At 34.0% G+C, this 24,034-nt stretch overlaps 1 protein-coding gene across 1 annotated transcript; it reads left to right on the top strand.

Annotated features, from left to right (window-relative positions):
* LOC137924889 (RNA polymerase-associated protein Rtf1-like) lies at positions 1-21,292 on the top strand. Its single transcript, XM_068768273.1, has 19 exons — positions 1-132; positions 2,320-2,437; positions 3,279-3,494; positions 4,745-4,808; positions 5,175-5,294; positions 5,858-6,063; positions 6,331-6,423; positions 7,173-7,357; positions 8,181-8,292; positions 12,262-12,382; positions 12,909-13,014; positions 13,942-14,073; positions 14,736-14,864; positions 15,643-15,755; positions 16,846-17,014; positions 17,478-17,576; positions 18,349-18,450; positions 19,469-19,583; positions 20,686-21,292. Exons 1-19 carry the CDS (start codon positions 64-66, stop codon positions 20,790-20,792), a joined length of 2,376 nt encoding a protein of 791 aa, XP_068624374.1. The 5' UTR covers positions 1-63; the 3' UTR covers positions 20,793-21,292.
* The last annotated feature ends 2,742 nt before the right edge of the window (positions 21,293-24,034 follow it).

Raw genomic sequence — 24,034 nt, 5'->3', positions numbered from 1 at the left:
TGACGGACAAGTTCGTTGTTCAAGAAAAAAGTCTCGTAACGTTCTTAGGTATAGCAAAGTAAAATGGCTAAAAGGAAAAATAAACCGTTGATTGACTCTGACTCGAGCAGTGAATGTTCAGATTTAGACTCAGTAAGTAATTTTAATAATACAATTCTTAGGTTAGATGTTGTTCTATACGACAGCTTTTTGTAGGCATTCCTATCTTATTTGGCCTGCGTATTTAGGCCAAGATCAATGGCACAAGGCTATAATTATGTCTACTGCGCATTATTCCCAGGTACTTTTAAAATAATTGCGTATTTACAAGAAAAAAAATACTTCGTAGTATATCTCAAATATCACGATGAATTTCTATACAACAAGGTTTTGTAATGGCTACTTTCGGTATGAGTCATGCAAAATTCGTGAAAAGCTTCTATCACTAGTTACAAACAGGGATATTAATTCAATATCTTAGAAATCAGCCCCCGAAAAGATCAAACGCCACCAAAACAAAGTCGAGTCACGACTTTTTCCTTTAGCTAAATGCTATCTCTTCTGAAATTGTATAGACGTAACACAATGGTGACCGTGTTACCTAATCTGAAAAGTTAGTATATATTACTCAAAATATTACTATTTCTTAATTTTTGTTATATTTTTCCTATTGTGTTACAAACATTAATGATGACCATAGACAAAGTGTTTTGCTTTAAAATAAATCTTTTTAATATTTATGGAACCTACGAAAAATTCCTTAAATTATTTTTCTTTACTTTTAGCATTTAAAGTTTATACATTTATAATAATATTTATAAATTTTAATATCCTTGTACATATTCTAGAAAAATTTATGTAAATGCTTAATAATAATGACTTAATTGTAAATAGAATATTATCATTGTAAAAAATATTCAAGTCAGTTAAAATTTTAATTACAGTAAATTACAATTGGTATAGATAATGAGAAAAATGTTTTAGTAATAAAAGTAGATGTTACTTTATACATATGTGCTCTGAATGTGATAAATATAAAACAATTTATTTAGAATTGGCAGGAACACTAAAAAGCAGCTAATAACAAATCTGTATACAAAAATGTTTTGCAACAGTATAAACATTGATTATTAAATTTACTTATAAAACACAAATAGTTTTTTAATAATTTACATCAGTATAAAAAAGAAATATATGGGATTTAATCTCTGTAATGACAATCTGAGTACATTTTTCTATGCATTATCCATATTTATATAACAGAAAGGCTCAGACTTAGTTTAGTAAAAAAATCTTTTTTTGAATAGAGGTTTTTATCAAAGTTGGCTTGCAAAGGGAGTTACAATTAATTCCCTTCTCTTCTTGTAATTTTGATTAACTATTATTGAGTAAGATTCTCATGGTGTTTAACAATAACCATCATTCTTGCTTGCTTGACCAATCACATATTAACAATTTTCACCTTTTATCTCTTGAGTGGACTGTCATGTCAATGTATCAAAATTGGTGGTAGTTATCATGATTATTAGTTGGAGTATGAGCTGTTCCAAAGTTTTTGTTATTGATAAATTATGTTGTTTTACATATAGTACACTGAAAAATGCACTAAAGATTGAATGCCATAAAAAGATTTAGTTCTTAAACTTTGTTTTGTTTTTATCAAATCAATCTTATTGTGGTCATTTTGGAAATTTAACATTTTGACTATTATGACTAATTCACTAATAAAGTTTTATACAAAAATGTTTAAACACATTGCACATGCCAGGCAATAGCAAACAGCCAAGCTGAGGGTTGACCCTCTCATGCCCCCCTTGTGTGGGAATGCTCAGTAGGTATTATGGACGAGTGACAGCCCAAGCCCCTCATGGGAGCTCTGCACCTTGGTCACTCCAAGGAGCATTCACTGAAGTAATTCAAGAGTGCAGAGACCTCCCAATCCAGTACAATAGTAATATGTAGCAATCCAAGCTAAGGCTCTTGGAGCCCATCAGCTACACTACTTTAAGAGATGTCTTAGGCTAGGTGCACCCTGGCCTCTGTCACCTCAAACCTGCGGAATCAACAACAGTGATAGTATGATCAAAAGATAAGAAAAGCACTTATAGGTTTTAATAGACTGTAATATTATTACATTAATTAAAGCAGAAACTCAATGCTGAAGTCCCTACTTGATGTTTGCTTGGATACAATCAAACTTGTTTCAAATGCCCAGGACTCCTGAATGTGCTAAACCACTTAAAAATGCCACACAGAGTAAACTAGCATGAAGAGCTAAGCAAGATCTGGTTCTTTCATATCACTGTCTTTATGACTTTAAATGAATATTCTTTGTTACAGCAATTTTTAAATTTGGCAAAGAAAAAGAAAAAACCTGGTGAATCTCCTCCTCCATCAAAGTCAAATAACAAGTCATCAGATAGTGAGTCAGATTGGGATGAAGATGATAAGAAAGATGGTGAGTGACATGAAACAACTAAGGCAACCTGAATTCTGTTTTTACAGTTTATTGTGCTGACAATATATAAAAAAATATTTTCATAATAATTTCATTGTTATGAATAACCTCAAGATTCTGTATTAGAAACCATGAGCCTGCTAACTAGGACAACCCACAAGGCATAAAGGTCATCTTGTTAAGATGATAAGAAGACCCTGGATGCAGGATACTACTAACTGGTCCTTTTGGAAATCTATAGGGAAGGCCTATGTGACATGGCAGATGTATGTAGGCTTAAATAATAATGATAAAATTTCATGGTCTAATCCAATTTATCCTTTAAAAACTTATTTTTAAAATCAACATAAATTTTATTCTTGTTCATGTTGTGTTTTTGTTTTCATTCATTTTGGTGTTGGTATTAAGTTTAACGGTATATAATCCAAAAATAACTAACTGAGCCATGGTTGAACTTTCGATGGCCATCAAATTGAAATATATACTGATGTCCCATTTTAGAGAACCCTGTATTTAGACAATCTGGAATCTTTATCTGAGTGACTAAAAGGCTTAACAATCTTCCAATACGGTGTCAATGAGAAGCTCCTATTGAAGGCAATACTCCTGTTAATATCAATCTTTGTCAATAACAAAAAATGAATTACCCATCATGTCAGCTGCAGGACGTTCAACGCTGGACATAGGCCTTTCTTAAATATTTCCTATGGGACTGACAGGAAGCGGAATCTGTCCACCGCTAGATGTATTTTCCAAAAACACTTGTAAAATACGTTGTAACACTAATTATTTAATCAGTTTGAGAAAGACTAAACTCATGAGAAACTTTATCTTATTCTAGACAAATCCTCATCATCATCAAACTCAGATTCAGATAGTGATGCCAGAAGTGACACATCCAAGAAAAAAGAACCACCTCGAGCCTCTAGAAAATCTTCATCTGACAACACTGAAGAAAGCAAGAAAAAACCTGAACCAAAGAAGAGTGAAATCAGAAAAAGCATTGATAGTGTCGGATCAGTTAAGAAAAAAGATGTGTATAGTGAACCTGAGGAAGGTGAGTTATCTTTGTAATGATTGATGATAAACAAATAATCTGCATCTTTAAGTAATGAACTATATCACTAAATGCAGGCCGGTTATAATGAAAATCTCTTTGGGAGGCCTATGTCTAAGAGTAGATATACCACAAAACATAGACTGCATTTGTCTAAGAAAATAATTGGTGAATTCTCATCTTGCATTCAAGCAGTTATAGTTATCGATCTCACAAGCACATTCACAGATTTTTTCCATACAAAAACACTTTCTATAATAAGCCAACCCTATTCTTCTTCATCTATATCTTAACATGCATTTAAATATTTGGACGCCCACTGCAAAGCATAGGTCTCCCCCAAAGATATTTATGGGGATATACTATAATCGCCATCCTTAAAAGGCGGGTTGCGATCGCAGTGTGGTATAATGGTCTGCAGAGGTGACTGCTGCCAATCCACTGGAAACTTGTTTGTGAGCAGTGACAATCCTGTATAATTAATGCTCAAAGTGTGAATTATGTAAGATTGTATCCCTACCACTGCCTTAAAAATGTAATTGGCTTTTTGCCTTTATGTTTTCATTTATTTATATAATTATTTACATGGATCATTTACAGTGAACACTTGTGTATATCATTAAAATTTTGCCAAAAGAGCAATTTGATTTAACTAGAATCAGATTGAACTCCTTAACATCCTTTGTGCTAAAATTATGTCCATGGTTAAAATATTCACAATAAAAATTACATTTCATATTTACAGATTTTTATGTTTATTTATTATAATTAATTTTGATGAAAAAATGATATCAAATTCACTCAACCAACTATATATTTTTTTTAATTGGTATTTTGAATCAATAAAAAAGTAGTCGAGATTTTTAAGGTTATTTGGTTAAGGGTTATCTTGCCCAAAATAGTTAAAGAATATCTGTTTTAGACTGAAGAGGAATTTAAAGAAGAATATATAAACAACTGAGGCTATGTATAGGAACTTGTTTTAGATTACCTTTTTAATGGTACTTATGTCGAATCAGATATCTGATCTTGATGTTTTAAGATGTTTATAACTTGATGAAAGGTTATCAAGTGGCGACCACAAGTCAGGGTACACGCTGTGTGCATTGGCTCCCACTAGGTGCACCGAAGACATAGTCAAAGTGTTAGGAAGTCGCTGGATGCGGGCAGCGGAAGACCGTGGCGACCTTTGCGGGAGCTCTATGGCTCCCTTTGGGCGTATATCGGCTGATGCTAATATTTTTTTACAGGTGAAGTATCGTCACATTCATCTGATAATGACTCCATAGACTCTGAAGAAGAATTTGATGATGGGTAAGAATTAATACGTTGCAAATGGTTATTCTTAATAGCTTTCTCTATATCTTCTGTTTGCACAAACCTGAGAGTGATATCTAACAATAGGCTTTTTGTTATTATTACAGTATAAATATTTTTTTAAAAGGGCGATCAATTATTTTTCTAGTAAATCTAATCTATAAATGTTTTAAGGATTAAGAATCCTTTATTTCCAATAAGATTACAAAAAACACTTCTTAGGTAAATGTATTAACATGCATTAATTATTATTTATTTTAATGTAGGAAGCATATACAGAATGACATAAATATTGCGAATACACTCTATCCTGTTGGAATAAAATGTTTAATCAGATTTAATGCATGCTGTTATCTTTTTCAGTTATGATGAGAACTTAATGGGTGATGAAGAAGATAGAGCGCGCCTTGCTGCAATGTCAGAAAAGGAAAGAGAACAGGAGATTTTTAAACGCATAGAAAGAAGAGATCTGATGAAAACAAGGTAAGTTGATCAAATGTTTCAATTAATTTTGTATTTTTTAACTTAGTATCCTTCAAATATTATTTTGTAAATGTCACACGTATTTCGAAAGGCATAGTAAGGTTAGGTTTATAGGTAATGTAACAATTGCTTAATCTTATTTAAAAAAATGCTGCAGATTCATTGTGCCTCTATCTAGTTATTGGATCCAATATAGTGCCCTCAAAGAAGGTCTACTAATGTGTGTTAGTTATAGCAGTAATGCAGACTTAAAGCAATGAACATGCCACTTCTTTCATTTTGGGACACATTGCATACTCGGAATTTCTCTATGGGTTCAAATCAAGAAAGTCACAAAGGTAAATGACATAACTAAGCGGATTGGCAAATTTAAGTGGCAGTGAGCAGGTCTTATAGTTGAACAGGTAGCCATTAGGGTTTTATGGTGCTGGAGCGGAAACAACAGGCCATCAAACGCAGCATAGGACGACAACCACAATGTGGGCAGATAAACTGAGGTTATTGGAATACACGATGTTTCATTTGAAGCAAATATAATAATATTAAAATGAATACCTGTACAGATGGGAGATAGAACGCAAGCTTCGCTTGGCTAAACGCTCGGCGGCTGAAAGAGGAGCATCACCTGGGGAACTCGCAAGGCGCCGTGACGCCAGAAGGAGACGAAGGGCACAAAAACAGCGAGAACCACCACCGCCGCCGGAAAGAATTGAACGTCAGCTTGATGCGGTGGAACGGATGGAGAGGACCGAGAGGGTAGAAAGACATGGTAACTATTCTCTACATATATTTATGATTATGAAATAAATATTTTATTTATTGTTGATTTTAATTTTTCTATTAAATTTAATTAAGTGGTTCTCTAAATAAAACAATTTAAAAGTGAGATGTAAGAATTTGTACAAAGAAAGAAATAGCCTCTTTTAGAACTCTTCTCACAAAAAGAGAGTGAGAGCAATTAAAAATCAAGTGACCTTAATTAAACTTATATTTGATCAATGACCAATTAGTTATGATTATAATTATGTTTTTCCAGAATCTGAATCAGAGCAACCGAAGGAACCGGAGAAAGAGATGGAGAAATCTCCACAGAGCCCTGGTGAAATATTAGATGATCAAAAAGATAATGGTAAGCTTTTATTTACAATATGTGAGGAAATCAGAGTAGACATTCAAATGATTGTAATTTTTTAAAATAATATTAAAAACAAAGTCATTTTTGTTATTTTAGTCTATTGACTCTAATATACTGTCTTGAAACACAATTTATGGCATCTCGAAACTTCTCGTTGTCCATTATGTTGGGCATATAGGTATACATAGTACGAGTATTTAACACAAGCTAGATCAGACTTTATGTGTAAAGTTTTAAGGTTGAGTGTCACTTGGTGTTTGTTGTTGTTTACGAAATTAAAAAGTGTCCATTTGCAGAGATTAAAATGTTCAAGGAGTTTTGATGTATGCCATTTGCTGATTTTAAATTTATAAAATGGAAAGACTTTCTACTTTATACTAACTCAATACGTTCAAAATAAAAGGGCTGTGGTCAGTGCGGATAGTCGGACGTATTTTAAGTGCGATAGTAAGGAAATTTTATGGAAGCAAGATTCAACCCACAATAAAAAGAAGGATTACTATGATCACCTATAAAGTGAATAAACAGTTTGAGCTCGCCGAAAGCGTCTTTTATCTGCAAGACAGTCTTATCTGAGGGTTGACAGAAAGAGACTTCTCAGATAATTTTTATTTTATTTTTTCAATTTTCAGGCGTAGATTCAGAGATTTCTCCGATTGACAAAAGAAGTTACTGACATAATGGTACATTATACAATTGAAATGCATATCTCTGTTCATTCAATACATTTTTTCTTCTTACAGAGGCATCAGAGAGATCTGCTTCCCCACTTTTTGGTGCTAAAACTGAAGGAAGGAAAAGAAATGTGGATGACAGGAGGCAGAATGCAATGGCTGCATTGAGGGCGCAAAGGGACGCGAAGGCAACCAGAACAGAGCACAAGCAAAGGAAGAGAATGGAAGAGGAGAAAGATAAAGATGAAGACGATGTGAGTTTATTTTTAAATATATAATGGCTAGTCAGTGAAAAAACGAAATATTTTAATTACCTATCAGGATATAGCTCGAAATAAAATTCCAATTGTATTCAAGACATGTGTTATATTATCTCCACTCCACAAATGTGCTGACTCTAATTAAGATAGTTCCGAAATGTCAGACCCAAAACTGTCAACCTTCCTTGGTAGCCCTTAAATGCTGCAGGCAGTTCTTTTCATAGAGGGAGTGTGAGGTAAAGAAATGTTAAAGAGAGCCTCAATAGTAATCTGCACTTTATTTTATCTCACCGCCTGTCAGCTTATGTAAAAGATGCATTAAAGTGAAGGACGAACTATAGATCCCAAATATCTTTATTCCCATAATCACCACCTGCCCCTTTTGGGTGTTGCGCCGTTAGCCCCGACTGACTCGTTCGTAGAGTTCTTTCTTTGCTCCCAGCGGTCTCTTTTGTGTCGGATATTTGGGCGGTCATCACATTATAAAGATGTTTGTGCAATTTATAATATGAGACCTCCATCCTCGGGTTGGCCATGTAGGTTCCTTTTAGCTATGCCGTGTCTGACCATGCCAAGGCTAACCCCATGTCATGATAAAGCAGGAACAAGTTCTAAAGGGATCTGACCATACCAGTCTATAAAAAAGCAGACTACATGCATAAAATATGCTTTCTCTGTTGGGCTAGGCTATTGGGTTGTGCGAAAAAGCGAAAGAATAGAAACTCGAGTGAACAGTCAAAAAATAGTTAAATAGAAATTGGGAACAAAAATCAGATTTTTTTTTACAATCGATTAAGGAACTTGTTTAAATTTGTAGGATGCTGATGCAGAAATCATTGGTGGTACGAGTAAACAGAGTGTTAAATTGAAGGCATCAGATATCTATTCAGATGATTCCGGTTCAGATTCTGAAGACAATAAGTCACAGGGTAAGTTTCCTCATATAAGAAATCCTCTTATGAAACAAACCATATGGCTGTTACATATAGAATGTTTTAATTGACAAAACCTTTTTTTCTGTGTCCACATAAAGGTTCACTTTTTATTGTGTATTTATTTTGAAATGAAACAATGTGCGATAACTTTAAAGTTTTATTGCACACTGGTCTGCTACGTACATACGCAGTAATAGTTATAACGCTGCTGCAGTATTCACTATTTATTACGTAATGCAAAGGCGGAACATGCTGCCCTCCAAAAGTACCATGAGGGCCTTTTCAAGAACTTCTTTACTAGACTAAAAATAAAATAAAAGCAACTGATTGTACACAATCTTAACAATTTGCTTAATGATAAACACTGTTTAAATGAGCTTGATTAAAAACCAATGCAAATGAATACAAATGTTTAAAATTTAGTTTAAATAAGAGGTAATGTATAATTACCAATAACTATTGGATCAGATGCAGCACAATGGTATTAATCTCTATTATTTATATCTATTAATATTTTCATTATATTTTGATACATCAAACACGAAACATCAAATGCACACATTATTAAATCGGTATCAGCCACACAACAATCACCACTAATCATAATACATCAAATCCAAGACATACAAAACACTCAACTGATATCAGCCACACGCCAATGACCACCAATCATGCATCAAACATCAAATGCACACATTACTAAATCGGTATCAGCCACACAACAATCACCACCAGTCATACATCAAACATCAAATGTACACATTACTAAATCGGTATCAGCCACACAACAATCACCACTAATCATACATCAAATCCAAGACATACAAAACACTCTATTGATATCAGCCACACGCCAATCACCACCAATCATACATCAAACATCAAATGCACACATTACTAAATCGGTATCAGCCACACAACAATCAGCACCAGTCATACATCAAACATCAAATGTACACATTACTAAATCGGTATCAGCCACACAACAACCACCACTAATCATACATCAAACATCAAATGCACACACTACTAAATCGGTATCAGCCTCACAACAATCACCATCAATCATACATCAAATCCAAGACATACAGAACACTCTATTGATATCAGCCATACGCCTATCACCACCAATTATACATCAAACATCAAATGCACACATTACTAAATCGGTATCAGCCACACAACAATCACCACTAATCATAATACATCAAATCCAAGACATACAAAACACTCTATTGATATCAGCCACACGCCAATCACCACCAATCATACATCAAACATCAAATGCACACATTACTAAATCGGTATCAGCCACACAACAATCACCACTAATCATAATACATCAAATCCAAGACATACAAAACACTCTATTGATATCAGCCACACGCCAATCACCACCAATCATACATCAAACATCAAATGCACACATTACTAAATCGGTATCAGCCACACAACAATCACCACCAGTCATACATCAAACATCAAATGTGCACATTACTAAATCGGTATCAGACACACAACAATCACCACTAATCATACATCAAATCCAAGACATACAAAACACTATTGATATCAGCCACACGCCAATCACCACCAATCATACATCAAACATCAAATGCACACATTACTAAATCGGTATCAGACACACAACAATCACCACTAATCATACATCAAATCCAAGACATACAAAACACTATTGATATCAGCCACACGCCAATGACCACCAATCATACATCAAACATCAAATGCACACATTACTAAATCGGTATCAGCCACAAATCAATCACCACCAGTCATACATCAAACATCAAATGTACACATTACTAAATCGGTATCAGCCACACGCCAATCACCACCAATCATACATCAAACATCAAATGCACACATTACTAAATCGCTATCAGCCACACAACAATCACGACCAATCATAAAAGGTTGTCAAATATCTCCCTTCCGCCTTTTTGTCTTTTGAATTTCGCGGCTATGTACAAAGCGCTACAGAGCTCGTATCTGGCAATACTATACTATACATAATTTGAAAGGTCTTGACATAACCTACAAAACGACGCTATGCATGATTAGTTTGGATATTGCGTTCAACAGTTATAGACGTGTAAACATGGAGTTCACTATCGCCGAAATTTGCGCTATTTTAAAGTTTTCCTTCGTTAAAGGCAAATCCGCTAGAGAAACGTTCCGTGAGATTAATGGTGTTTTGGGGGATGGTACTCTATCACTTCGAACCGCGGAGGATGGTTTCGACGATTCAGAGCCGGCGAAAACGACACCATGGATAAGCCAGCCGGCGGAAGACCTGTGAAGACAAATACCGATCAAATCATGGACTACATCGATTTAGACCGGCATGTGGCATCTCGTGACATCGCCCAGGAGATGGGAGTTAGTCACCAAACCATTTTAAACCATCTGCAGAAGGCTGGATACAAAAAAAAAGCTTGATGTTTGGGTGCCGCATGATTTGACGCAAAAAAACCTTCTGGACCGAATCAACGCCTGCGATATGCTGCTGAAACGGAACGAACTCGACCCATTCTTGAAGCGGATGGTGACTGGCGACGAAAAATGGATCACATACGACAATATCAAGCGAAAACGGTCGTGGTCGAAGGCCGGTGAATCGTCCCAAACAGTGGCCAAGCCGGGATTGACGGCCAGGAAGGTTTTGCTGTGTGTTTGGTGGGATTGGAAGGGAATCATCCACTATGAGCTGCTCCCATATGGCCAGACGCTTAATTCTACCATCTACTGCGAACAACTGGACCGCTTGAAGCAGGCGATCGGCCAGAAGCATCCAGAATTGGCCAACAGGAAGGATGTAGTGTTCCACCAGGACAACGCCAGACCACACACTTCGTTGATGACTCGTCAGAAGCTATGGGAGCTCGGATGGGAGGTTTTATCACATCCACCATATAGCCCGGACGTAGCGCCAAGTGATTACCACCTGTTCCTGTCCATGGCGAACGCCCTTGGTGGTGTAAAGTTGAACTCAAAAGAGGTTTGTGAAAAGTGGCTGTCCGAGTTCTTCGCAAATAAGGAGGGGGGCTTCTACGAGGGAGGTATTATGAAGTTGCCGTCTAGATGGAAACAGATTATCGAACAAAACGGCGCATATTTGAACTAAATCCGATCACTGTAACACTTTTTATATAGCATTGAATAAAGAGCAAAAAAGCGGAAGGGAGATATTTGACAACCTGTTATATCAAACATGAAATGAACACATTACTAAATCTGTATCAACCACACAACAATCACCACTAATCATACATCAAATCCAAGACATACAAAACACTCTATTTATATCAGCCACACGCCAATCACCACCAATCATACATCAAACATCAAATGCACACATTACTAAATCGGTATCAGCCACACAACAATCACCACCAATCATACATCAAACATCACATGCACACATTACTAAATCGGTATCAGTCACACGCCAATCACCACCAATCATACATCAAACATCACATGCACACATTACTAAATCGGTATCAGTCACACGCCAATCACCACCAATCATACATCAAACATCACATGCACACATTACTAAATCAGTCATCAGTGATTATCAAACTTCATTACTATTATTTTTATTTATACATATATGATTATTGTCTCCGAAATATTATTTCATTTCTCTATTTATAGGATGGATAAATAGTTTTCGCATTTTGAAATAATTATTTCGTAATAAAACCAAATCATCGATCGTTGGGTCCGATATTTTGGTAGCAACTCAGAAAATAGTCCCAGTTTCAACATGCTTTCTTTGTGTGGTTGTTACTGAAATTATTCAACGCCTGTGGGAGCTGGTAGATTGGCGATGGCTGCCAGCCTACCAGAACTTGGGGGTTACCGATTGTATGTAACTTAAGAGTGGTAATTATAAAGTCAATATAAAACTTGAAAAGCAACATTAAATTTGTTCAGGTCGTCGCAGCTCTACAAGCTCTTCTTCATCAGGCGCAGAAGAAGAAGAGAAGAAGCGAGAGGAAGTGGAAGTGAAATATGCTGATACAAGAGACCAGATCAACAAACTCAGGCTAAGCAGGTATTGCAATCTTGTATCATTTATTTATGTCATCATTTCAGCCATAGAACATTTATTCCTAGACATAGACCTCTCACATAGATTTCCACCACTGCCTTCAAAAATACTACATCGGTCATTTTATCCAACTGATATACTTATATCTACCCATATATCTTTGGGTAGAAGGTGAAAAACCTTAAAAGATCTTTTAAGATTTTGCATATCTTTCCAATTGGTCTGTATATAGTATATTTCTGATATATGTTACATAAATATTTTTTTTTCTATTTCCTTGCGATAAGGCAATAATTACTGGAAGTAATGTCTGTAGAGATAGAGTGGACAATTATTATTTTTGAAAAGGTATTATACATTAATTGACATAATGTATGTACGACATAATAACGTAAATAAGCTATACATTCACCCCTTTGATGTTTATATACCTATAACCAATCACCCCGTCTGTATATTTACTCTAGTCTTAAATCTTTGTGTAAACATTTTTTAAATTACTTAACAATTAATATTGTTGCTTATTCAGGTTTAGGCTGGAAAGGCTGGTGCATCTGCCGTTCTTCGCGAGAGTCGTTACAGGTTGTTTTGTGCGAATCGGCATCGGCAATAACAATGGAAATCCCGTATACAGGGTGAGTTTTTGTGTAAAAGTTCTTACATAAATTTAATGTGTCTTTTATTTAATAAATAATTAAGGTATGGAGTCCCGACCATTGGATTTACCAATTTCATTCATGTTTAATAACACTCAATAAATTAAAGAAGTTGTGTAACTTGATTACGACGGTCGTTTTCCCGATTTAGATTATTTATATTTATAAGTTTTGCAATCTTTGTAGATTTTTTTTTTAAATCAGAAAAAAATATAGATTGCTATATCGATAATTGCAATGTCGTGTCAAAAAGTGTTACTACTCTTTGAATAACTTTTTTCATATTAAGGTTCACATGACAGGAAAAAAAGATTTTTATTATTATCTTAATATTAATACAGACAAGATATTGTTACGTGTCAGAATGGTGTTCGAATTAAAAAGCCACTTCTACTCAAAACAATTATTCATGGCACCGAGCCACACGGATCCTAGATTGTTACTCCGCGAACACCCTTTGTATTAACCGTAACGAATATCGCTTTGTTATTGATTCCTATCACTGACGGAGCATAGGATCGCACCTTTCTCGAGATCGCTCCATAAAACCGCTAGCAGATTATTTCTAAACGGTTAGACGTCGGGAGGGGAGGTGAGCTGTGAACTGCAGCAAAAGATGGAATAAAGCGAGAGATGCAATAGAGTCCGCATAATTTTATTGCCTTAATTACGTCACCTGCACCTTTTGTTGTCTTGCCGTCAGCCCCGACTGGCTCGTTAGTAGAATTCGCCCTTTGTTTCCGGCATTCACATTTATGTTAGATATTTAGGCGGTGGGGTCTGACCCAACTACGAACCGAAGTACAGCTTAACTAGTCATAAAGCGCCATGATTTCCAGTAATAGATAAGTTATTTGTATTATTTACTGTTGAATCAAAAATTAATATTAACTCTGTCTGTGGTAGGTGGCAGAGATAATAGATGTGTATGAGACAGCAAAGGTGTACAATCTGGGCAATACTCGGACCAACAAAGGACTGAAGCTACGGCATGGGACCCAAGACAGGGTCTTCCGATTGGAGTTTGTCAGCAACCAGGTAAGATTGCACCAGTATTATATATACTCTAGTTTGCCAACCCATAAAGCATATAGCAGGAAGATCATAGGAGATACCATCAGAAGGAATAAATAAGTAATATGAATAGTAATAATCAGTGATAAAATTGTGATATTGGAAGAAGAAGTAAAGTAATAAATTATAATAGCCAGACAAAATGTAAGGTAAACTAAATAATAGAACAAATAAAAAATATCAAAATTGTCATGTAGTATTTAAGAAGAGAAAGTACGAAAAGGAATGAAAAAGTTTGATGGAGAAAATAGATGGATAAAAGAGGAAAGAATGTGTGACATTGAGACGGATAAAAGAAAAGAAACATAAAAGTATTGTGTAAAAAAGCAAAAGTGGGGCCTTAAAATAATCTCATCTAGCACGTCGACATGTTTTATATAATATAACTTTCCTTCTCTTATATTTAAAAAAATATTTCACTTGTTGAATCCAACTCAGTTCGGCGTTCTAAAGTAGTTTGCTAAATATTATTGAACTAATTATAGTATTAATAAAGTAAATTGTAACACTACAGTATCAGATGCATTCGTTATTAATACCAAGTGTGATGTCGCTAGTTAGCTAGTTTTACATATACTTACCTAATTATTTTAAAAATACACTCAATGAAAGTACTCCTTGAACAGGAATTCACGGACAACGAGTTCCAGAAGTGGCACAAGGCCATCAAGGACGCTAACAAGAAGCCCCCCACCATGGACTACGTCAGGAGCAAGATCAGCGAAGTCAAGGAGGCGCTCATGTATGAATTCAAAGTTAGTTGCTCTTTAACATGTTCACCTGATAGATCGACACATAGTATGACGTCACTTAATTGAGCTTTTAATGGTGTTACCATACGTTTATAATGTATAATGCTTTTGGATGATTTTTATTTCTGGAAACAACTCCATGCGACAATCGACCTTAATTCTTTAGGCGTAAGGTATGACCTCGCTCGTCCTGTTAAATAATTGTATATGTATATGCAATACATTATTTAATGGAATCAGGCGTTACCTTGCGGAAGTCCATCCTAAGTAAGAAAAGGACCAGTATTTAGCCACTTCCGCCCGCTGATAAATGCGTATGCGGCATATACAATACATTGTCACAAAAGAAGATTCAAAGAGAAGTTTCAAAATGTCAATGTAGTCTATAACAGTATTCTAAAATGGGGATTCCGATAGTAGTGATCATATGTTACAGCAGTGATAACATAAAAGAAAACTGATTTTGTAGTAGTCTAAAATTAATCAAACACAAGTTCCTTTTTCAACCATTAAGGATAGGTAGTATCACAATGTAACTTTAAAAATCTGTTATCTTTTGTTATATGTATATCAAGTTCTCTTAATCATCAGCAAAGTTTCAATATTTTTTATGGATAGGAAATAAACCAGAGATAAGATATTAAAAGTAATTCAGCTATGGGGTCTGATGTCTTTGAAATCCCTGTTCTGAAACATGGCTGATAACAGTGCAAGAAATCAAAAATATTCAAGACTCAGTTTATCTTGTTTATTTCGCAATTCTAATGTTACTAAATTACAGGAGGAAGATATCGAAAAGATTGTAGCAGAGAAGGAGAGGTTCCGGTCTCACCCCACCAACTATGCCATGAAGAAGACTCAGCTAATGAAAGAGAGAGATGTAGCTCAATTGAGGTGAGGCACATTGATTTTTTTTTACTTTACTTGATAACTTTCCAGTAATGTGTTTAGGTTTTCTTTAGGCTAAATTTAGTAACTCTTTTGTAGGCAACTGTGTATGCTATTACAGCACACACCAATACAATATCTCTAAATTATCTCGTAATAAATTCAAGAAATTCTTAAAGCCAAAAAAAAAAAAATATTTAGTGGCCCTAGCCGAGACTCCCTCGGGAACACTCGATCGCTTCGCTATATAAAACAGGTCTTGGGCTAGGTGTCCTGCGGAATCTGCAAATGCCATTTGGGCAGCAGCGACAGTCCCGTCTAAAAAAAAAGATAAAAGTTGAGTAAATATGATGGTACATGACAAGGACATTAAATAATCTAATCTAGACCTGTAATTAATATTCTATATAGACCTATAAGTAAAATTTCAATATTGTTATCTAGTCTATTTTAGTTATTTTTAGTTATTTCCTATGGTAATATGCTGACGTTGACATAGATGACTGACATACTGATAGACAATGTAGATCATAAAGAGAAACAATAATTTGTCATATATGACAATCTGGTCTATATGCATAAGAACATTGATATAAGAATAAGGAAACTAATGATATATATAAGTAACTAATATTAGTACTTTTTGAAACCTCCGGTGTACTATGTATGGTATTACAAAACATTTCCATGTAATCTCTCTAAGATTATTAAATCTTGTAAGTAATTTAGCAAGGCAATAAACTTAAAAAAACTTATAAAATGTTAAAGATATGACCACAAAAAATCAAAAGATCCAAGGCCACTGTAAAAGAGCTTCCTCTTTTTCTAGATTCCATCAAATTGAACTCTTCTATCTATTTTACTCATGATGTAAACAAATGGTCAGTAAATGCCATGTAGATAATAATATAAAAGAAAATTGTTCACACATGGAATCTGTCTGCGATTACTTTGTAGTACCCTTTAATTTATTCAATTTAGATGACAAACAGAAAACTATTAAAAAACATCTTATGTTTTATAGCTCACAGAATGTTTTGTTTTGTTGACTTTATTTGACCTATGACAAGTCTAATCAACTGGTTTACATTTTTAGGGGCGATGATGAACTGGTGATGGAGTTGAATGGAAAGATCCAGGAGTTGGAGGACCGGGCCAGTCAGCTGGATAAGACGAGAACTTCATCCATACAAAGCATCTCGTACATCAATAATAGAAACAGAAAACTCAATGTCGAGACTGCTGAAAAAGCAATTATGGAAGAGGTGATGATGAAATCTTTATATATTTTTATTGATAGATAGATTAATAAAATAAAAGATAACACTTAAATACACATTTCCCTGTTAAATAATGTATGGTACTTCCCATCAAAAAACAAAATTTTCCAACGTAATGATAATGTATTAAGAAAAGGCATTTTCAAAATTTGTATTACTACATATTAAAATTATTTATTATTATCTGCAGACTGTACTGCTTGTTGTTATTGGAATTATGTATGTAACATAGGGGAATAACATGACACAAAAAAGTTGGATAAAACTGCTTTATGGTATGCAAATTATTACCTTAGTTTTGTTTTCAAATGCTATAGACAATTGTGTCAGAACCTGAAGGTCTCAAGTTAGATGTTTTGTGCACTATGTGGCCTGCTCACAGCCATATTAATTTGACATTTATGTCTATCATTATGATGTTCAAAATATTTATGTTTATTTGTTACAGGTGAAGGCAAATAAAGGCAAGAAACAAGACGATCCATTCACGAGGCGTCACACGAAACCGGTGATGAATTTTAAATCACATCAAGGTGGCAGGAGTCAGGTATGTACCACTGCACATGTAAATGCATTTAAGGGTTGTGTATATATCTAAATATCAATAATTTCAGAAGTAAGTTAGCATAATGATAATATAGTAAGAAAAATCTTTTTCAATATTTGAAATACTACATATTAAAATTAATTGTTGTTTATAATATGTCTCTGTAGACTTTGTACTGCTAGTAGTTATTGGCCAGTCGCGTTCCATTAGAAAAATAAATTGAACATGTTTAATAATTTATTTTCTCATTTATTACACAATAATTACAAATATTAGATACCTTTTTCGTACAAAGAAAGACTTTAGAAATAAATTATATTCATTGTTAGGTATCATAGAAATATTCTATTTCTTACGGACGATTATTAAATAACAAAATAAAAAATTGAGGTATATAAAAAAACAAAAAAAGTAAAGTAATAAAACGGGGCCAAAAATAAGCTGTGATGTACACAATATTCTTTTAATGCATCGTAACAAGTCATTTCTTGATTTTTATTAACTACAAAAGTTTGGTGGGCTTAGATTTCATTTAATTGATAGTTTTTATGGAAACAGGTGATTTGTTTTTACCGTTTTTTTACGCAATTTCTTTATTTTTTTGTCCATAAATACCTTTCTCGTACACTAACGAAAACTTAAAAAAAATTCCAAAATAAACCCGATATAATTTCTATATATTTGGTTAAAGAAGAGAATCAGTCCAATAGAGTATATGTTTACATGTCTAATGAATCATGGGAGTATATTTTACATTTATTCTAATCAAAAGGAGTTGATGAGAAATGAGGAAGCGGCATTCGAAGCACAGAAGCAAAGAGAAGAAGAGGAGGAGAGGGCGGCGCGGGAGAGGAACGAGAGAGATAGACTGATTGTAAGTACTGTACTATTTTAAATAAGTTTAACATTACAGAGACCTTTAGAAATTTGTTACAACTTACCAGAAATTTCACCAAATATGATCTTTCAAAACTCACATGCTAGCATACATACACCGTGAAGCATGAGCTTTCCACAAATAAAACAACATGACATGAATGTAAAGGAACTATGTACATTGAGATTGCGTTGTTACAATAGACACAAAATAGTCTCAGTTAAATTTCATCATCATCATAAAAGCCTTAGATACCCACCTGTGGATAACTGCTTCTACCATAGATTTCCTATAGGACCGGTTGAAAGAGTCCTAAAGAACTACTATAAAAAATAAAAACTGATATTTTACCTATTGAGTCCGTTGAGTAAGACATTTGGCAATCCACAGCAGATTCAAATAGGATCCTCTAAAATTTATCCGCTTTGGATAGTCTACATTAAGATATTAGCTTGACTTCACATAGCAACATAGTAACAAATTTATACTAAGAAAATAAAAAGACTATACTAAGTTGTTGGCATGCTAATTACTATAGAAAATGGAGATAAATAAAATGTATTTTAGAGCAACAGAGTCTAATGTTGGACATAGGCTTCCTATAAAGATTTCCAATAGCACTTGATGAAAATGGCCTGCATCCAACATCTTCCATACTGCCAACCTATTAACTTAATTTATTAATAACAAAGAATCACTAATGTTAATTATACATTGCAAGAATTATTATATTACACTTTGTTTAGTTTTAACTTTAATTGTTGGAGACAGGTGTCTCAAAACCAGCATTTTGCTCGATATGGCCTATATGTGTGTTTTTAAAACTAACGTAAATAGTGTACATATATATATTTATATATATATTATGATTACTATTTACTATAGTTTGTTTATTAATGTGGCATGACCATGTGAATTTGCGTGTAAATGCCTACTTGAATAAAGATATTATGAATTTAATGCAAGGTGATGAGAATATATCATTGGAAAAATGTTTGTTATGTTTTTATATCAGCAACAAAACGAACCTGAGAAACCGAAGCGAGACAAGACGACGAGTTCCGACAACGCAAGCCTGTATTCTCTTCACGACTTCGATATCAACATAGACCTGGACCTTCCTGTAGCCAGTGAGTCTTTTAATTTATTGATCTTAAAGAAACATATATTAATTAAAATACGGTTAAGACTATAAGTTAATTACATGTTCCCCGCTATAGAAAAGAAAATGTAACTGAAGTGCCTTACTATAAAGATATATATATATGTGTGTGCATCTGCTTACAAGCAAGTTTCTAAAGAATATGCAGCAGCGAACTGCTTGTGCCATAAAACCAATTTGCTTGCCCACCCGCCTGCCAAGTGTGGCAATTATAGTATATCCCCTATAGATATCTTTGAAGGAGGCCTAAACAGTGAATGTCTATGGTGTGGCATACTTCTCATGAGTCATGACAAGTGGTCACTCAAATGATCCTGTGGAGACATTAAACGGCTGTATAGATTATTGCGCGCTACAAAACTAGAAGTGTTCATATTTGTATATACCTTTCTCTGTCGCACACAACTTCCGCCGCCTCACAGAGACGACACGTGATTAGTTGTAAAGTAGGTATTGTTATTGGTTGTGTAAATAAAGGTAGGTTATAATATATAGATAATGCAGTTTTTAAGTTTTTTATAAATATATGGTTTCTGTTATTAGAAATTCATTCTGTTCTCTTGTTTTACTTTCGACGGCAAGAAGATTTCTCTTCTCAAATCCTATGTAGATAATAAAATGACCATTTATTTTATAAAATTTATTCATTTACATCATGGATGCACAGACCGCGGCCCGCCGGTAGAATACTGGTGGCCCGCCTACAGCAAAAATAATACTCTCGTACATTCGAAAAATATTGAATTCTATTCCAGAATAAAACCATAAAAATTTAACTACGTATACTTCCGGCGGCCGGCCCGCCATCAGTTCATGATTTGCCCGAGTGGCCCCTAGTCTTAATAAGTCTGTGCAACCATGATTTACATGGAAAAATATCATTATTTTTAACTTTATTGAAAATTATTTTTTTGCGTTATTCGTTTAAAAGTACATTCTTTTCATTGTAATTATGATTTTTGCACTATTTGTACTATGGATATTGGTTCATCTGTTTTTTGTTCCTTGTTATGTATATATAATCTGGTTTATGTAATATGTTATTAAAAATTGTAACTGTCGATTTTCAGAAACGATCAATACTCAACCGAAACAGGTGACGGCAAAAGTGAAAGAGACCGGTCCGAAGAGATCACTCAACCTGGAAGAGTACAAGAAGAGGCACGGACTCATATGAGTCTCGGTGAGCGTCTCGCGGACTTTGTGATAGCGTTTCGTGTTCGGGAGTGTTGACGGGCTCGCGACGGTAGAAGCATGCAATACACTCGGTATTCATATAATTAAGTTCAGTGATATAACATTGCGTCACCTAAATAATTTAATGGATTTCATAGATAAAGAAGTCAACAGATGACAAGGATTATGTAAATTGCATTTGATCTATATAAGTTTACAGATGTATGCAATGTCACCTAATTTAAACACTACATGGCTTTTAATTACCTGTGGGCTTGGCCCATAGATAAGTATTCCTTAAATTGCAAATGTCAGTTTAATGACTGAAAGCATCGCTGTCAAAAATAAAACGGATTTAAAAATGTTTTTTTAGAAGCCATAGACAATGTTGTGTGTTAGTTCAGACTATCCACTTAAATAGTTATTTTATAAAAGTGAAAATCTATGACCACAATTGATATGTTGAGTTCACATGAACATCTAATTGATCTTTTAAAAACATGGAACAAAAAAACTTCACAGATTAAAAAATGGCTAATGTCACTAGAGCCCATAGACAAAATTGTCAAGAAGTTAAAACTCCACCTAAATGTTAATTGATTTTAATATGTGATGGTGTATTACCACAACTGCTATACCAAGTTCTCTCGGATATTTAATTAAACTTTAAAATCTGGGACAACAAAGTATTATAATTGGTACCCATCTTAATTTGTGAAGCAATTTATTTTAATTATTGACTTAGCAATGATATTTTAAACCATGTTTTACAATTAAATGTAGCACTCAATTATAAATATTATACAGGTGGGTAGTTACGAAAACACAAGTAATCAAAGATTCTTGATTTCTTTCTTTCTTGAACTTTACTGAGCTGGGTCATGCTACTCATTTTAAAATGTAAAGTTCTTTTCACTCTTATACAAGGTGAGTAGTTTTTGGTGTAAAATTTTTTAAAAGGGTGAATGGCGTAGCACATTTACTTTTAAGTAATGGTACATCCTATCTGAAAATAATGGAATACAGAAATAAATAAACAATGTAATGATAATGTAGTATGAAAAAGTGTTTTCAAATGAATTTCTACACATTGACATTAAGTATTATTTAATATATGTTTCTACAGACTGTTCTGTCAAAAGTTATTGGCCTGTCTCATTTGAATAGACAAAGTAAATTGATATTCCCAAGTGATTATACAGGCTGATTGGAAATAGGTGTAAAAGCTGTACAGCTTTTTTGCTTACAAATAAGCATTGCTTTATACATTGTTTTTTAAAGCATTTACATCTATAACCAATCACCTTGATGTGCTGGAAAATGGTCCTCCAAGTTCGACATAGTAACATTATCACCTATTGTCGAAATAACTTTATGAAAATTAACTTAAATAATATTATAATAGTAAATTTAATTTATTTGATTTATGTTATAAATACATTTCAAATGTAATTGCGTTATTCGAGATTACCAATTAAATATTGCAATAAAGCATAAACTGAGAATTAATTAAAATTTTGAATATGGAATCATGCAGTAGACAAAGAAGCGAACTCTACAGACTATATATACATTTAGACATAATCGACATATGACTTATAGACTAATTCTCACATATATAGTCCTGTCTGATCAATGGGTGGTCAAACATCAGAAAAATTTTGACGTCTTTTCGTGAAACTAAACAAATTTTATTTGGTACTGATAAAGTTGAATGATTACATGATTTCTATTGATTGTATGGTTATTGTATAAAAATATATGAGGCAGATATATTTAAGGAAAATATGAAAAAAACTAATGTGTGAAGCCTTACGTTCTCAATATTGAGGTGCTTGTGTGAAGAAAAAAGCCTTTTGTTTTATGAGGGAAAAAAATGTTCACAACACCAGAATTCTATCCACGCATCTTAGTGCAAATTTTTTTTTCTTTTATTATATTACTTTCATATATACAGATCTAAGAGATTTTCACTTTCGTACTCACTCATTACAATATCTCTGGAACCATAAGGCTTAGAGACTTTAAAGTTTGTAGGGACATTTCTTTTGCCGAGCAAACGACAGCTAAGAATGGATTTTCAAAAAATTTCACCCGCAATTCAATTGTGTTCAAGAAAGCGGATGCGGTACAGTTAGTATTACATAAACAATAGGCAGAGATTTATTTCATTTTCATTTACACGTTAAAGTCTTTTGTATCCAAAAAATCATAGATAAAATAAAAAGTTAAAAGAAATTAAAAATACCCACATGTATAATAATATAATTATCTATGCTGTAATCTATAATAGTAAAATTGAAAAATATTTGTTTTTTTTTTTGGTTTATCATTATATGCCTTGCGGTGGGAATGTATCAGCGGATAGATGCCCACCGCAAGGCCTAACTCGAAGATCGCCAATGACAGGTGTCCGCATACGGCAACTTCCCTCCCTAGTGGGGGGCCAACCCAGGTCACGTCTAGCTGCTCTTGGTCGCCTTTTGGCTTATACTATGTAAAATTCAACGGTAATTAATCAATTTTCTTAATATATTAAAAAATAGCTATTAATGGAGGTGGTAAAAGTTTTCTACAAATAATTATTAATGCTATACAGATACGATGATATGCACAGGATGTAACACGACCAGTGTATCATATGTAGTCCAAAAGTTTTATTAAAAATTACTGAACGTGCATAGAGGTGCAATGGATAAAGACTATGCTTGGATCGTGTTCACGTGAATTCACCAGTCGTGTTACACCTTGTATAGACTTTACACTGCGTTCCCATGTGATATTTGAAACGAAAAATGAAAATTGTTAGAAGATAGATCACGGTTCAATTGTTGAATAGCCTATCTAGTGGTTAATAATAGTTAATATGTAGGTAACTGTATCTTAGTATAATCTGAACACTTCTTCCTCGATCTTCCACTTACTTCTCTCACTCTTACGCATGTAGTCACGTCCCGTCAACACTCCTCCTGTAACGGCTTTAAGTTATTATCATTAGTTGTATTTTATTAATTTAGATTTCGCTAAATAATGTTTTTTCTACATTGTTAAATGTTAAACAGCCACTGCATTATATATCGAATTGATTGAACTTGTATCGACTCTTATCCTCTCCACCCCCTACCACTTTATCCAACCCCCTTCTTATCATTGTTCCAATCTCTTATTCAGCATACTTAAATTATTAAAGTTAAAAGTTTAAAAATCTAATTTAATTATTATATTAGGTAGGTACATAAACAC

This window comes from Battus philenor, unplaced genomic scaffold (genome assembly GCF_028537555.1).
Source record: "Battus philenor isolate CCGP_79_NKW_IND1 unplaced genomic scaffold, ilBatPhil1.0.hap1 SCAF_25, whole genome shotgun sequence".
NCBI lineage: Eukaryota > Metazoa > Arthropoda > Insecta > Lepidoptera > Papilionidae > Battus > Battus philenor.
This window is presented reverse-complemented; position numbering and strand designations above follow the sequence as displayed.

Bases quoted from the DNA above. Each gene is read 5' to 3' on its own strand.
- LOC137924889 (XM_068768273.1), top strand. From the start codon at position 64: ATGGCTAAAAGGAAAAATAAACCGTTGATTGACTCTGACTCGAGCAGT. The intron at 4,809-5,174 runs GTAAGAATTAAT...TATCTTTTTCAG, and splicing joins GAAGAAGAATTTGATGATGG to TTATGATGAGAACTTAATGG. The intron at 17,577-18,348 runs GTATGTACCACT...TCTAATCAAAAG, and splicing joins ATCAAGGTGGCAGGAGTCAG to GAGTTGATGAGAAATGAGGA.